General features: G+C 49.3%; 1 protein-coding gene across 1 annotated transcript in view; it reads left to right on the top strand.

Annotated features, from left to right (window-relative positions):
• The window catches only part of otud4 (OTU deubiquitinase 4), a 41,512-nt gene extending 32,643 nt beyond the window's left edge, over nt 1–8,869 (top strand). The window contains exons 15-22 of the mRNA XM_056300249.1: nt 4,511–4,582; nt 4,732–5,458; nt 5,620–6,153; nt 6,564–6,604; nt 6,719–7,271; nt 7,425–7,507; nt 7,616–8,024; nt 8,175–8,869. Of these exons, the coding sequence (XP_056156224.1) occupies nt 4,511–4,582; nt 4,732–5,458; nt 5,620–6,153; nt 6,564–6,604; nt 6,719–7,271; nt 7,425–7,507; nt 7,616–7,996 (2,391 nt within the window). The 3' untranslated portion in view covers nt 7,997–8,024; nt 8,175–8,869. The remainder of the gene's footprint in view (nt 1–4,510; nt 4,583–4,731; nt 5,459–5,619; nt 6,154–6,563; nt 6,605–6,718; nt 7,272–7,424; nt 7,508–7,615; nt 8,025–8,174) is intronic.
• The last annotated feature ends 5,822 nt before the right edge of the window (nt 8,870–14,691 follow it).

Here is a 14,691-nt window from a genome sequence, read left to right as displayed (position 1 = left end):
CTGTACTGTACCTTAAAGAATGTCTTACTGTAGGTACTGTACTGTACCTTTAAGAATGTCTCGCTGTAGGTACTGTACTGTACTTGAAAGAATGTCTCGCTGTAGCTACTGTACTGTACCTTAAAGAATGTCTCGCTGTAGCTACTGTACTGTACTTTAAAGAATGTCTCGCTGTAGCTTCTGTACTGTACCTTAAAGAATGTCTCGCTGTAGCTACTGTACTGTACCTTAAAGAATGTCTCGCTGTAGGTACTGTACTGTACCTTAAAGAATGTCTCGCTTTAGACATTGTACTGTACTTGAAAGAAACGTGTTTCACACCAGAACGACCGGGATTTGACCATCGGCGGTCAAAATGGCCACCAGTTTTTAAACTCTATATTCTGTCAAGACTGGTGTGGCAGAGGCGTCCATGTAGCGTAGCGGTCCATTCTGTTGCCTACCAACACAGGGATCACCGGTTTGAATCCCCGTGTTACCTCTGGCTTGGTTGGGCGTCCCTACAGACACAGTTAGCTGTGTCTGCGGGTAGGAAGCCGGATGTGGGTGTGTGTCCTGGTTGTTGCACCAGCGCCTCCTCTGGTCAGTTGGGGCGCCTGTTCAGGGGGGAGAGGGAACTGGGGGGAATAGCATGACCCTCCCTCGCGCTACGTCCCCCTGGTGAAACTCCTCACTGTCAGGTGAAAAGACGTGGCTGGTGACTCCACATGTATGGGAGGAGACGTGGTAGTCTGCAGCCCTCCCCGATCAGCAGAGGGGGTGGAGCAGAGACCGGGACGGCTCAGAAGAGTGAGAGTGGGGTAATTAGCCAAGTACAGTTGGGGAGAAAATGGGGGTAAATAAAAAAAAAAAGATTAATTTGGCAGTTATTTGATTCCACTCTGGCAGTAAATGAGGAGTAAGACCGAAGTCTCTTCCAGTATGGTCACATGGTTTTAACATGTTCCGTGAACAGACGCACACACTCAGATGCTTGTGCGTTCCCCGATCTCAGAGTGCACCGTCTTTACACCCTGCAGGAGAACAACGCCTTTGTTTCGATTACAATGATGTGTACCCAGGGTCTCTTCGTCATGAAGAGGAGGTATTTCCACCACACTGGTGCATACGGAGAGTCCGTCCCTCATCCTGTCTCCTGCCTGGACCCTCCAAGACCACCTCCAGCGATTTGATTCTTCCGTCTTAAGACGGAAATCCGTATTTTCAGACCCAAATTAATGACCCACCTGAATCGTGGAGATCCGTAAAAAAATATTGGGAGGGGGGGCTTCTGGTGGACAGGTGTATCGATGGTAGCTTTTTTCAATACTCTGGTAGGAGTTTAAGTAATTTCTTTATCATGTCATCACCACGAAAGCCCGCCCTCTTTGGATGCCTTCGTAGTTGCTAATTAGTTTAGATTTAGAACGTCAAGCCGCGAGCGAACCCTTTCAAGTTCAGTCCAATTCATCGTTGACACATCTACCAACTTCTACGCATTCTGCGTAGTCACGCCGCATTTTGAGACCTAAATATGCGACTAGGAGTTGATAGTCCAAAATACGCAAAAGAGCCGCCTGTAAAATAAATGCTTGGCCACTCTGGTGGCCGAGCGGAATAACCCGCCGCTCCTGCACCCCGCTCGTCACGTGGCTGGGAGGTTCGTATCCCAGACTCGCCGTAACCGGTCCCGGCCAGAGCGTCCACGGGGTAAGGCCTTCATTAGGACACCCTTACCCGAGGGATAGTGGGTGTAGATCGGTGTAGTGTTCGGGGACTCGTCGTTCTCCAGCGACCCCTCTGGCCCATCCGGGCGCCTGCAGCCAAGCAACTGAAAGCGTTCTCCCTACGCCTCCTTCGCGGCCTGAAGGTGATGCAATCCATGCGAGGAGGCTTCAGCGTGGAAACTAGCGAGAGCAGCCGACACGAGTTTGAAGGAAGCTGGTGTTACGTCTATCTCCTTCCTGTGGAAACGTGAGCCAGGGGAGTTATTCCACAAGAGTTCCGGCTATATGCCGTTGGGTTAATCGGGTGGGATAAGGGGAACAACTAGAAATACATTTTTTATTAAAAAATGCTTGAGTGATTTTTGGCCTCCATAAAAATTTTTAGTTTATTTTGGACTTCAAACTGATTTTTTTTTATAATATAACTTTTTTTCGTAACATAAACTATTTTCATTTTTTATAATATAAACTAATATAACTAGTTTGATAACTCATGTTACCTAGCTAGCTAGCTAACATGATTAGAAGCTAGCTAATGATAAACCAGGGGGTGCTAACTTAACGCTCTCTAGTAGCAAATACAGGCTGAACCTCAATAGGAAACCTGAGAAGAGTCCTGGAGAAGGTCCTTTCCACAAAAGCACCACCAGGAAGCAAAAAAAAAGGGCAAATGATGCAATTGCCAGCGCATCCTTCCACAGCAGACAGGAGTTCACGAGAAGGTGCTTGCTGGAACTGAAGAAGCTGGCTTCAAAATACAACGCTAAAGGGAAGTGATAGTCCAGTCTGTTTAAGACACATACAAAACAGCTCACAAGGTGCTAGTCATGGAATTAATGTAGTTATCGGCGGACACTAGGGGCTATGCCTCTCACCCAGCAGGGCTGTGAGCTGGGGGCGTGGTTTACGTTCCCGGGCTCTCTGGGGCAGGGTTGTTCCTGTTTCAGTTTGGTTTTGGAGCTGAGGAATGAAGTTCAAACTCACCTTCGTCTCCTGTGTTTTTCCTCATCCTGCCACAGTTAACTCATTTAATGTAATAAACACTGATTATTATTCAGTAACACTGGTGTTTTGTCATGTTTTATATTGATGCTTACTTTTTATAGTGCTCTGCTGCTCATGCATAACTATATGTCAAGTACAGTGTAACAAGTATTGAAATTACTAAAATATAATTGTTAGACTATACCCATTGGCATGTAAAAACAAAGTGAATTTGGCTGCGTAATGTATGCCTCTTTTGATTGTGGCTGTTGAAACCACCCTGATCTGGTGGCCTTTTTGTTTTTGCTGAGTTGATCACATCCCTGACCTCCCATGACACTCAGAGGGCCTTCACACCTCCCTCTGTTACCAGGCCCTTACCATGTGTACATGAAGAGGCACTTTTAACACCACCTTTGTCCTGCTAAACACCAGCCCCAGGCATCCACTCACACCATGTACACCTGGTGTAGCTGATCTGTGGTCAGCAACACACATATAAACTGCCCCACAAGAAAAATACCCCGCTGAGATATTAATGCATTGCATATGTCAGTATGTCTGTTAGAAAACGACTGACACCAGAATGACCATTTTAACAACTGTAATACTATTTTTAAACAAGTTACACTTCAGAGAGACATGGTCGAACTCGAACAGCAAAACTGAGAAAGTGAAAATATAACCTGAAAAACAAAACGGAAACACATATTGCTGATCTAAAAACGTAACAAGGCATATAAAACGTGAAATGTACAAAAAGAACTGAAAATAAATATTGAAACAGTCCCTAACAATGACCGGAACTTAGAAACTACTAGAACGACCGTGGTTTTTAAACTTTATATTCTCTCAAGATAAATACTCATTATTCACGAGTATTTATCTTGAGGCCAAGCTGTCAATTTACCAGTTCCAACCCTCACCTATGGTCAGGAGCTTTGGGTAGTGACCGAAAGGGAGAGATCGCGGACACAAGCAGCTGAAATGAGTTTCCTCCGTAGGGTGTCTGGGCTCAGCCTTAGAGATAGGGTGAGGAGCTCAGACATCCGGAGGGAGCTCGGAGTAGAGCCGCTGCTCCTTCACGTCGAAAGGAGCCAGTTGAGGTGGTTCGGTCATCTGATCAGGATGCCTCCTGGGCACCTTCCTTTGGAGGGTTACTGGGCACGTCCAACTGGGAGGAGACCCCGGGGTAGACTCAGAACTCACTGGAGGGACTACATGTCCAATCTGGCCTGGGAATGCCTTGGGATCCCCCAGGAGGAGCTGGAGGGCGTTGCTGGGGAGAGGGAGGTCTGGAGTGCCCTCCTTAGCTTGCTGCCACCGCGACCCGACCCCGGAGAAGTGACTGAAGATGAGATGAAGATAGATACCCAACTGAGATATTAATGCATTACATAACGCCTCGGTGGTAGTCATGGTGTGTCTGTGGCGGCGTCTGTAACCAAACATGTTGACAATAATCACAAGTCAAGTTTAGACTATTTGTCTGCACTGGAGGGCGCTAGTGTGTTTCTAGGACAGACCAATGAACTTCGCGAAGGAAATGATGCGACCAACACACGTCATAAATACAGACATGACGCACACCATCACACGCAAATTACAAGACGGTCATGACGACCGTCCATGCTCGTTTTTTTTTGTGTGTGCAATCGATCTAAAGCCGTTTTAAATGCAAATGTGTGCATTGTATTAGAATTCAGGGAGCGGCAGGTCTGTATCTTTTTTTTCACTAAGTTATTAAACTTTGAAAATCCAAACTGGTCATAATGACTGTCTTGGTCGTTCTAGTGTTAAATTTGTGTCTCTCCCCCCAGACTCCATCCGTGACCCAGAGTGAGGTGATGGTGAAGAAGAAGAAGAAGGCAGGACAGAAGAATCGAAACACGGTACGCTCAGACCAGATGCTGGTCTGGTTCTTCTGTAGGACATCTAGTGAAGATTTATGAAATATTTACCTGCTGAAAAGTCTGTCCAGTGTGTCTGTGAGCAAAGCTTCTGATACCCTCTTCCTCCTCCTCCTCCTGTGCTCCTACAGAGTCCTGTGGATGCGAAGCCACAAACAACATCACCTCCTGCTGGGGAGAGACCCAAGTCCTCCAGCTCCCAACTCAGCGCAACTACTACAGCAACCTCTGCTAATACCACTAATAATGCAGTTACTACTACCACTACTGCCTCTAACACTACTAAAGAACCACATGAGATGCCCACAGCTGCCCTGTCCCAGCCTCCTGCCCCAGGTCCTGTTTTGCAAAGCAAAATAAAAGCAGCACCTCCGAATCTCCCAAACACAACTGTGGCGGTAGCTTCAGTCAAAACTAAGGCTCCATCAACCGGCTGTCCCTCTGGAGGAGGTGCTAGTGATGCCCCGCCCGTCTGCACTGCCCCACCTGTCAAAACAAATGGCTCTGTGATCCACGTTGCCCCTCCCCTCTCTGTTTCTCCCTCTGTTGTCCCTCCTGCACCTAAACCTACTGCCTCCTGTTCTGTGGCTCCTCCTCACCCATCCGTCTCTCCTCTTCTCTCCTCCCCCTCCTCAGTCCCTGCTCTTCCCTCTTCTCTTTCACCACCCACATTTATCGCTCCCATAGCTCCCTCTCCTGTCACTGCGCAAGGCTTCCTCTCCCACACCTCCTCTGTCACTTACCCTGCTCTCCCTCGCTCCTCCCCACCGCTGTCCTCCAACCACCCCTCTTCTTCCTCTGTTCTCCGTCCTGCTGCTGCAGTCAACCACCTCCCCTCAACTCCAGCCCATTCCCCAGGTAAAACATCAACTCTGATGGGTAGATAGATATACAGATGGGTCAATAGAGATCATGTTGGCAGTAGAGGAAATGTGTGTATCACGGAGGTCGTGACAGATTTTCATAACAGCAGAATGATGTAGAAGGATTGTGTGTCACGATGACCATTTCTTTTGCAGATGTTTTGTCAGACGGCTCGACTCTGGCTGTGATCTCTCCTCAGTCACCCCCGACCAGCCACCCCACACCTCAACCTCCTGCTACCTCGCCCCAACCTGCTGTCCACCAGCCCCAAGCTACTTCCCCCCCACCCCAGCCTACTGTCCCCCTGTCCCAGGGTGCTGTCACCCATCATGAACCCCAGGCCTCCTTCTTTCATCCTGCACCGGGAGCCCCTCTGCCCCTCTGCCCCACCCAGCTCCCCCCTCACTCTCAGCTGAACCAGTCTCACCAGCCACAGAGTGAACTGCAGACCAGCAGTACTTCTATGTCTCCTCCCTCTCCCCCATCTCAGCTCCCCCACCGTACGCCTCACCTGCACTCCCACTCGCTCCCTCATCTGTCCCAGGTCATGCCCGGGTTGGTCCCACTGCAGCAGCTGTCCCAGCTCTTCCAGGACCCTCTGTACCCTGGCTTCCCCCAGGGGGAGGGGGGGGACATGGCCATGACCCCCTCCTACTCCCACAGCAGAGCTGGAGAGGACCTGCCTAGGGGTGAGTCGGACACTGTGGGGCTTCCTACACACTTCTACAGGGGCTTGAAAGAAGTAGGGGAGATCATTCAGATTTTTTAAAAAAAGTACAGTATGACTGATTAATATGTACCACTGATAAACTGAATCCACAGTGGTGGATGTCAGTTGTCAGAGGGAGACACAAGTTTGATCTCATATCGTCACGTCGACAAGTATTTTTTTCTATAAGGAGCCAAAATTCCAAACAAGTAATCATTAGGAAGTGTTTCTTTAACCAACGGGAGAGAAAGCAGTCGTAACAAGGACTTAAAGGTGGGAGGTTCAGAATGATCAGGGTTCAGTATAACCTGTCATCAGGAGCGTTCTGCTAGCTGTCAGCTTAGGAGACAATTCAGTTTATCATTTCTCAAGTCTTGTCCTTCTCCACAGACGTCAGTGTCCTGAGGTGGTTTTTCAACCTGGGAGTCAAGGTACCTGAACAAATGCACACCAGACACAGAAAACATAAATTCTCAGGTGTACTTTTCAAAATGGCTGCCAATCAATATCTCTCCCTCTCTTCCCCTTTCTCTCCCTCTCTCTAGGCCTACTCCAACCCTATGTTCTCTCCCTACATGTACCTCTTTCCTCTCCAGCAGTCGTACACCCTGCAGCGCAACCCTCCCCACTACCAACCCACTTCACCCCCACCGGCTCCCCACCATGTCTCCCCACAAGCCCCTCCCCCTGGCCCCGCCCATCACAGTGACTCCCCCTTCACCCAGATCCCCCTGCCCTTGTCCTGCCCTTCATTTTCAGGACAACAGGTCCATCTAGCTCCCAACACCCCCAGCTGCCCCTCAGGCTACTCCACCTCACATACATCCCTTCCTTCCAGTCGGTACCCTCCGCCCCAGCCCTTCATGCAGGGTTACCCCATGACCCCAGGTCCTCCAGTCTATGCTGCCAGTATACCCCAGTACCCCTCCTCCCTCCAGGGGTATCCTGCTCAGACCAGCCTGGGGGAACAGCCTCAGCCCGCCAGTGTGGAGCCGCCTCCTGGCAGAGTACCCACTCCTCAGGAGGGCTCTGCTGCTGCTAATGTAGCTAATGCTAATGGGAGCTGTGCTGTGTCGGCAGTTTCTGCGGCTGGTTTGGGTACGTCAGGATTTTACGGGGAAATTATTTCTGTGTGACTGTTTGTCTCCCTGACTTCGTGTGTCTGACTGCCTGTTCCAAGTTGTCGTATATCGTCTCACTGTGTTTCTATGTGGTTCTTAGTTTACCAGTATGCTGTTCTGTTTTTCCCAGCAAATCTGCAAGAGAACCATCAGGGAGAAATTCAGACCAGAGCTGTGTTGCTGGTAGACCCCCCTCTCAACAACATGCCTATAGTACGGACACACACACACACACGCACATAAGAAAGAATCGCATCAAAACACATGTAAATAAATCACAAAGTAAAACACAACCTCTTCCTTTTTTCTTCTTTTTTAAAGTTTGCAACCCCTGGCAATGTCAGTCTGGGCTACCAGAGCCAGCCGGCCAATCCTGTGAAATCATACGTTCCTCTGGGGGCTGAGCCTAACCTACGTTATGGACCGCCCCTTTCTGGAGGAGCACCCCTGTCGGTTGGCTGCAGTATGGAGGAGGACTGGTCTGGATTGGTCAGATCTGAACCCATTAGCTCCTCCCAGAGAGGGAGGAGGTACCACGACCGCCCCCAAGGAGCAGAGAGAGGAGGCCGGGGAAGAGGAGCTTCTGAGCGGGGGAGAGGAGGATTCAGAAGGAAACAGGGGGGAGGGGAGGAGAAGGTGGGGTTAAATCATGTCCAGTTTAACCCCTCTGTCAAACTGAGAGGCCGGGGGCGGGGCTACTAGCTGCTTTCAGCCAACGGGGATGAGAGAGGTAAGAACGGGCAAATGGAGTTTTCCCTCCACAAGGCTTTTCGAGCACACCAGGCTTCTATCCATTTCTGTTGGAGGCTTCTCTCCTTGTTCTCCCACATTTACCTGTTTTCTCCCCTCACTTCCTGCTTTCTTTGTCATCCCATCACAGCCATAGGATTTTCTTACTCTGGTGGAGGGGAAACATGAAGAGGCTTCCTTGATTGGATGGATTGCATTTCTACCCATCCTGCACTGTGACAAAGCACACCTTTCCCACCTATGAATGTTTGATACTTTTGATTGGACAAAATAACTTTTCTCTGCTCCGTCTTGTTCTGTCGGTCCTTAGACATGATCACAGCTCCCCCGGTGCACAGAATGAAAGCTTGACTTGTTCTAGCTCACAGTACCACAACTGAAAAATATATACTTTACAACTTCTAGCCAAAGCCTTGAACAGATTTACTGTCTGCACTATTCTGCAAGCATCTGCATAGTGCTGTTAGCATAACCAGAGAGGCCTGCATTAGCGCCATCTATAAATATCACACACTGCATGAAGACCTGCCAGCCCAAAATGACTGCCAGCGACAACTTGTGCTGTGGGACTTTGGTCCCAACTCAGTGCCTGTCAGAAAGCCCTTCACATAAGCCTGCTTTGTCCGTTTCACATGGTTCTCACACAAAAAGTTTAAAATCTTTCTCTGCTGACGTATTTTGTTGTTGTTGTTGTTGTTTTTTCTTTTGAAATTGAATCGCTTGTTACTCTGACTTGGTGCCTTATTTCTCTCAGGTTAGAAACCACTGCTGTACAGATGAGAGTGCTTATTTTTCCTTAAGTTTGATTAAATAAAGAAAATTACATAGACAACTGTTTCCTCTCTGTCAGAGGTTCCTCGGCCATCAACATCCTACGAGCAACAGAAGGAAAGTCAATTAATTGCCTCTTAAAAGGAAGTCGGGGAGAATGGGGTGAAATGAGCCAGTGGGCAAGTTGACCCACTCCCTGTATCCAGGCAATTTTGTACATGTTTTGTCATGTGACCATAAATTCAGGAAGTACTCGTTTCTGTCTTGCTGTGATGGAGTGAAGCACATGGGAGAAGTGTTTTTGCTTGTCAAAGTAGATTTTCTGCATGTCGGGTATAATGACCGTTGTGTCAAAGCAAATTTATCCAGGTGTTAAAAAATATACATGTTGGTGATTTGCTAATGTATAAAACCATGTGAATTACTTCGCTAAAGATTAGTCTCAATTGCTAAGCTAGGCTGTTTTTTTCCAAAATGGTGGCTATGGGGCAATGTGAGCCAAAGGCTGTGGGGTAAATTAAGCCAGTGGTTAAACTTGGCCTACCATAAAGCAGTGAAGGTCAGTTAAGTCTCTGAAGTATATGGTGTTTCAATCGAGTGTTACATAACCGGGTTGGTTTGTCATATGTTAAATGTAGAAAATGTATTATGCCAAGAACCTACAAGAGGAAAACCAACTAGCTCTCAACACCCCTGGGTGAGATGGAGAGAGGAGCCATTGAAGTCAAGGATGTTAAATCCATCAGATCGGTGGCAAAAGATAGACATATTGACAGGTCAACACTGCGGTAGTATGTAAAGGAAGTAAAAACAGTAGGGTTCAGTAGAACAGAAGCAAAGAGGGTCTTCACAGAGGAAGTAGAGGAGGAACTTGCAGACCATATCAAGAAGCTGGCTGACCAGTTCCGTGTCCATACTTCTAAGAATTGCTGTGAACTGGGATTAGAATTGGTAGAAAGAAACAACATTCCGTCCCCAACAACTGGAAATTGAAGGGTTTAGCAGGTAGGATGTGCAGGAAATTACATGACTTGGTAGGTTAGTGTAGACTAATTTGTCTAATCTCATCTCATCATCAGCCGCTTCTCCTGGGTCAGGTCGCGGTGGCAGCAAGCTAAGTAGGGCACTCCAGACGTCCCTCTCCCCAGCAACGCCCTCCAGCTCCTTCTGCTCCTGGGGGATCCTAAGACGTTCCTAGGCCAGATTGGATATGAGTCCCTCCAGCGACTTCTAGGTCTACCCCCGGGGTCTCCTCCCAGTTGGACGTGCTCGGTAAACCTCCAAAGGAAGGCGCCCAGGAAGCATCCTGATCAGATGCCCGAACCACCTCAACTGGCTTCTTTTGACGCGAAGGAGCAGCGGCTCTACTCTGAGCTCCCTCCGGATGTCCGAGCTCCTCACCCTATCTCTAAGGCTGAGCCCAGACACCCTACGGAGGAAACTCATTTCAGCCGCTTGTATCCACGATCTCACCCTTTCAGTCACCACCCAAAGCTCATGACCATAGGTGAGGGTTGGAACCAAAACTGACTGGTAAACTGAGAGCTTTGCCTTCTGGCTCAGCTCCCTCTTCACCACAACGGTCCGGTACAACATCCACATTACTGCTGATGCTGCACCAATCCACCTGTCAATCTCCCGCTCCATCCTACTCTCACTCGTGAACAAGACCCCGAGATACTTGAACTCCTTCACATGAGGCAGCAACTCATCCCCAACCCGGAGGGAGCAATCCACCATTGTCCGGTAGAGAACCATGGCCTCAGACTTGGAGGTGCTGACTCTCATCCCGGCCATTTCACACTCAGCTGCAAACCGCCCCAGGTCGTGCTGGAGGTCACGTTCTGATGAAGCCAACAAAACCACATCATCTGCGAAGAGCAGAGATGCAATTCTGAGGTTCCCAAAACGGACACACTCCTCACCTTGGCTGCTCCTTGGGATCCTGTCCATGAATATCACAAACAGAATAGGAGACAAGGGACAACCTTGGCGGAGTCTGATACCCACCGGAAACGGGTTTGACTTTATGCCGCGAATACGGACACAGCTCTCACTTTGGTTATACAAGGACCGGATGGCTTGTAGCAACTGCCCCGGTACCCCATACTCCCGCAGTACCCCCCCACAGAGTGTCCCGGGATACAGGGTCATAAGCCTTCTCCAAGTCCACAAAACACATGTAGACTGGCTGGACAAACTCCCATGCCCCCCTCAGCACTTCCGCAAGGGTAAAGAGTCCGTTGTTCCAGAGGAGGCGCTTGTTCAGTGACCAGGACACATACCCACATCCGGCTTCCCACGGGGATTTGAACCGGCGATCCCCGTGTTGGTAGGCAACAGACTGCTACACTACCCGGACGCAGGGTCCCAGGACCTTGCTGTGAGACAACAGTGCTAACCGCTGGGCCACCGTGCCTGTCAGCCTAACAATTTTTGTGCAGTTATGACTGTAAGATCAAGGCCCTCTCGTGGTTTTAGTGATTCACAACTTTTGGAAAAACCTGTTTTATGCCGCAGTTGAGTGCTAACTCCTCAGCTGGTTTCTTGCCTAAGTCTGAGCACTGGAGAAGAAGGGGAGATACCCAGGCAGTGCCTCCTTATTATTTATCCCTTCTCCGGGTCGGCGAATAAAGGGGTGGTTTGTTGCCAAGTCCGAGCACCAGAGGAGGGGAGCTAAACCTGGTGCGGATTTGCACTCTGGGTGTAACTCTTCTATTAGACTCAACAGGGCTGGCAGTAATCAGGTCTGGGTGTGTCTTGCCTGGGTTCAGACCTTTGAATCCGCCAACTCCATCGAGTGGACTGATTCTTCTGGTCTGGCATCATGACACGACACAGCAGCTTCTCAGTTGAAAAAGCAATTATCCAATGAGCGCCGCGGGGGACTACTGATCAGCCTATCAGCGCCATGGGCGGGACTAACGCCGTTGTCTAGCTGTTGTGACGCGTTAGACGGCATGCGTTCTCAACGCGTTATTATTTTTCCCACCTGGATTCCGGGAAGACCCGCCCCTACTCTATCGCTGATTGGCTAACCCTATCCCCTAAGCCCGCCATAACCCTAACCTTAACCAACCTAACCAACGGAGGCAACTAGTACTAGCCAATCAGAGGCAGAGTTCCCGGAATGCGGGTGCGGAGAAAAACAAGCGTTCTCAACGTCGCCCGACATCGTAGTTTGTTGGCGTGGCTTAAAAAGACGTGAGATTCGGGCGGATACGTTGGTTGGGGAAAATCGAACCCCTGGAGTGGGGCCAGTGACAATCTGACGATGGAAATGAAACGAGTTGACGCTTCTGTCTGACGTCAGGCAAGAGCGTGTCTGCTCCAATCCGCTCTGCATAACTGTAGTCCACTGACTTCCGGTAGTTCACTGCAGCGGTCACACCAGTTTCCTGTTTGTTGGCGTGCGCTATTGACAATGGCATATTGTGGACCTAACTTGATGTGCACAACTTGAAACTCTTCCCCCGTGTGCTGGCAGGGGAAAGTGTGTGGACATTTATCCATGTTAAATCCTGCAGGCATCGTGAGAAATATGCGGATGTCCCAATATCCCACTCGCAGACACGGCCAACGGTGTCTGTAAGGACGCCCGACCAAGCCGGAGGCAACACGGGGATTCGAACCGGCGATCCCCGCGTTTTCTGATGCTGCCCAAGTCTGTTGACATCGCTAAAGGTTGTAGACTGGAGTAAAACAGACCCACATTTTTAATTACCATCAGTTGAGAGACATGTTTATTCTGTTTATAACTCAGGTTCTTCAGTTGTGTAACTATTCCCCCATTTCATGTCACCAGTAATCACAGTTTGGGCCTTTAACCTGTTGCTGCAGACCAGTAAGAAGACCCGGATGCTGGATGTCAGCTGCAAAGCTTCAATACTGGTAGTACCAACGTTGTTAAAGGTATGCCCTGTATTACAAGGAGTAGTAGGATGCAAGGAGTGGAGGTGACGAAGGTGGATGAGTTTAAATACTTGGGGTCAGCTGTCCAAAGTAACGGGGAGTGCAGAAGGGAGGTGAAGAAGAGAGTGCAGGCAGGGTGGAGTGGGTGGAGAAGAGTGTCAGGAGTGATGTGTGACAGAAGGGTATCAGCAAGAGTTAAAGGGAAGGTTTACCAGATGGTAGTGAGACCAGCTATGTTGTATGGTTTGGAGACAGTGGTACTGATGAAAAGACAGGAGGAGGAGCTGGAGGTGGCAGAGATGAAGATGATAAGATTTTTATTGGGAGTGATGAAGAAGGACAGGATTAGGAACGAGTATATTAGAGGGACAGCTCAGGTTGGACGGTTTGGAGACAAAGCAAGAGAGACAAGATTGAGATGGTGTGGACATGTGTGGAGGAGAGATGCTGGGTATACTGGGAGAAGGATGCTGAATATGGAGCTGCCAGGGAAGAGGAGAAGAGGAAGGCCAAAGAGGAGGTTTATGGATGTGGTGAGGGAGGACATGCAGGTGGCTGGTGTGACAGAGGGAGATGCAGAGGACAGGAAGAGATGGAAACGGATGATCCGCTGTGGCGCCCCCTAATGGGAGCAGCCGAAAGTAGTAGTAGTGGTAGTAGTAGTAGTATTAGCAGTAGTAGCGGTAGTATTAGTAGTAGTAGTAATATTAGTAGTAGTAGTAGCGGTAGTGGTGGTATTAGCAGTAGTAGTGGTAGTATTAGTAGTAATATTAGTAGTAGTAGCAGTAGCGGTAGTAGTAGTAGCGGTAGTGGTAGTATTAGCAGTAGTAGTGGTAGTAGTAGTGGTAGTATTAGTAGTAGTAGTAATATTAGTAGTAGTAGTAATAGCAGTAGTAGCGGTAGTGGTAGTATTAGCAGTAGTATTAGTAGTTGTAGTAATATTAGTAGTAGTAGTGGTAGTAGTAGTAGTATATTCTGTGTGGATACAGTAGTGTATACAGCTGTGCTGTGTCGGGTGTGAGGAGTGCGGGCAGGTTTGGTGCGCCCTCTGTCGGTTGGTGTGTTCGGGACGAGGTGCTGGACGGGCAGGTTTGGTACGCCCTCTGTCGGTTGGTGTGTTTGGGACGAGGTGCTGGACGGCTCGGTATGTTTCCATTTAATCGTCAAGTGAATTTTAATGAGACTTTTCTCCGGCTGTAAAACATAACATGCAGCGTAGCCGCTCCCCTCAGGTCTGTCTAGGGGAAGAAAACCCTGGACGTGGTTTTGCTTGTCTGGTGTCCTGTCAGTACTGCAACACCCAGCTGATCATGTGGTTAGGTTCTGTTTCTAATGTGGAAAAGCTTTTCTATTGTTCTTTTATCACCTGCACTTCTTTCACAACAGCAGGAGTCCCCTCAAGCTAGCGTCTTAACGCTCCTCACAGGTTGTTCTAAACTGGCCGTTTCCATTTGAAATGTCAAGTTTCACAAACACTGGCTTGATGGGCGGCACGGTGGAGCAGGGGTCAGCACGGTGGTCTCACAGCAAGGAGGCCCTGGGTTCCAGCCCCGGTGGAGTCCAACCTTGGGGGTCATCCTGAGTGGAGGTTGCATGTTCTCCCCGTGTCTGTGTGGGTTTCCTCCGGGGGCTCCGGTTTCCTCCCACAGTCCAAACACATGTAGGTCAGGTGACTCACCATACTAAGTTGTCCCTAGGTGTGAATGTGTGTGTGTGTGTGTGTGTGTGTGTGTGTGTGTGTGTGGGTGGGTCCTGTGATGGCCTGGCGGTCTGTCCAGGGTGTCTCCCCGCCTGCCACCCAATGACTGCTGGGATAGGCTCCAGCATCCCCGCGACCCTGAGAGCAGGATAAGCGGTCTGGATAATGGATGGATGTATAGATGGATGGATGGATGGATGGAAACCCCGCTATGGAGGCCTTTGACACCTGGACAGGTGTTTCCAGTTCAGCTGGCTGATCCGTC

Source organism: Lampris incognitus, chromosome 20 (assembly GCF_029633865.1).
Source record: "Lampris incognitus isolate fLamInc1 chromosome 20, fLamInc1.hap2, whole genome shotgun sequence".
NCBI classification, from domain to species: domain Eukaryota; kingdom Metazoa; phylum Chordata; class Actinopteri; order Lampriformes; family Lampridae; genus Lampris; species Lampris incognitus.
The sequence above is the reverse complement of the archived record's forward strand: the minus strand, read 5'-3'. Positions and strand labels throughout refer to the sequence as shown.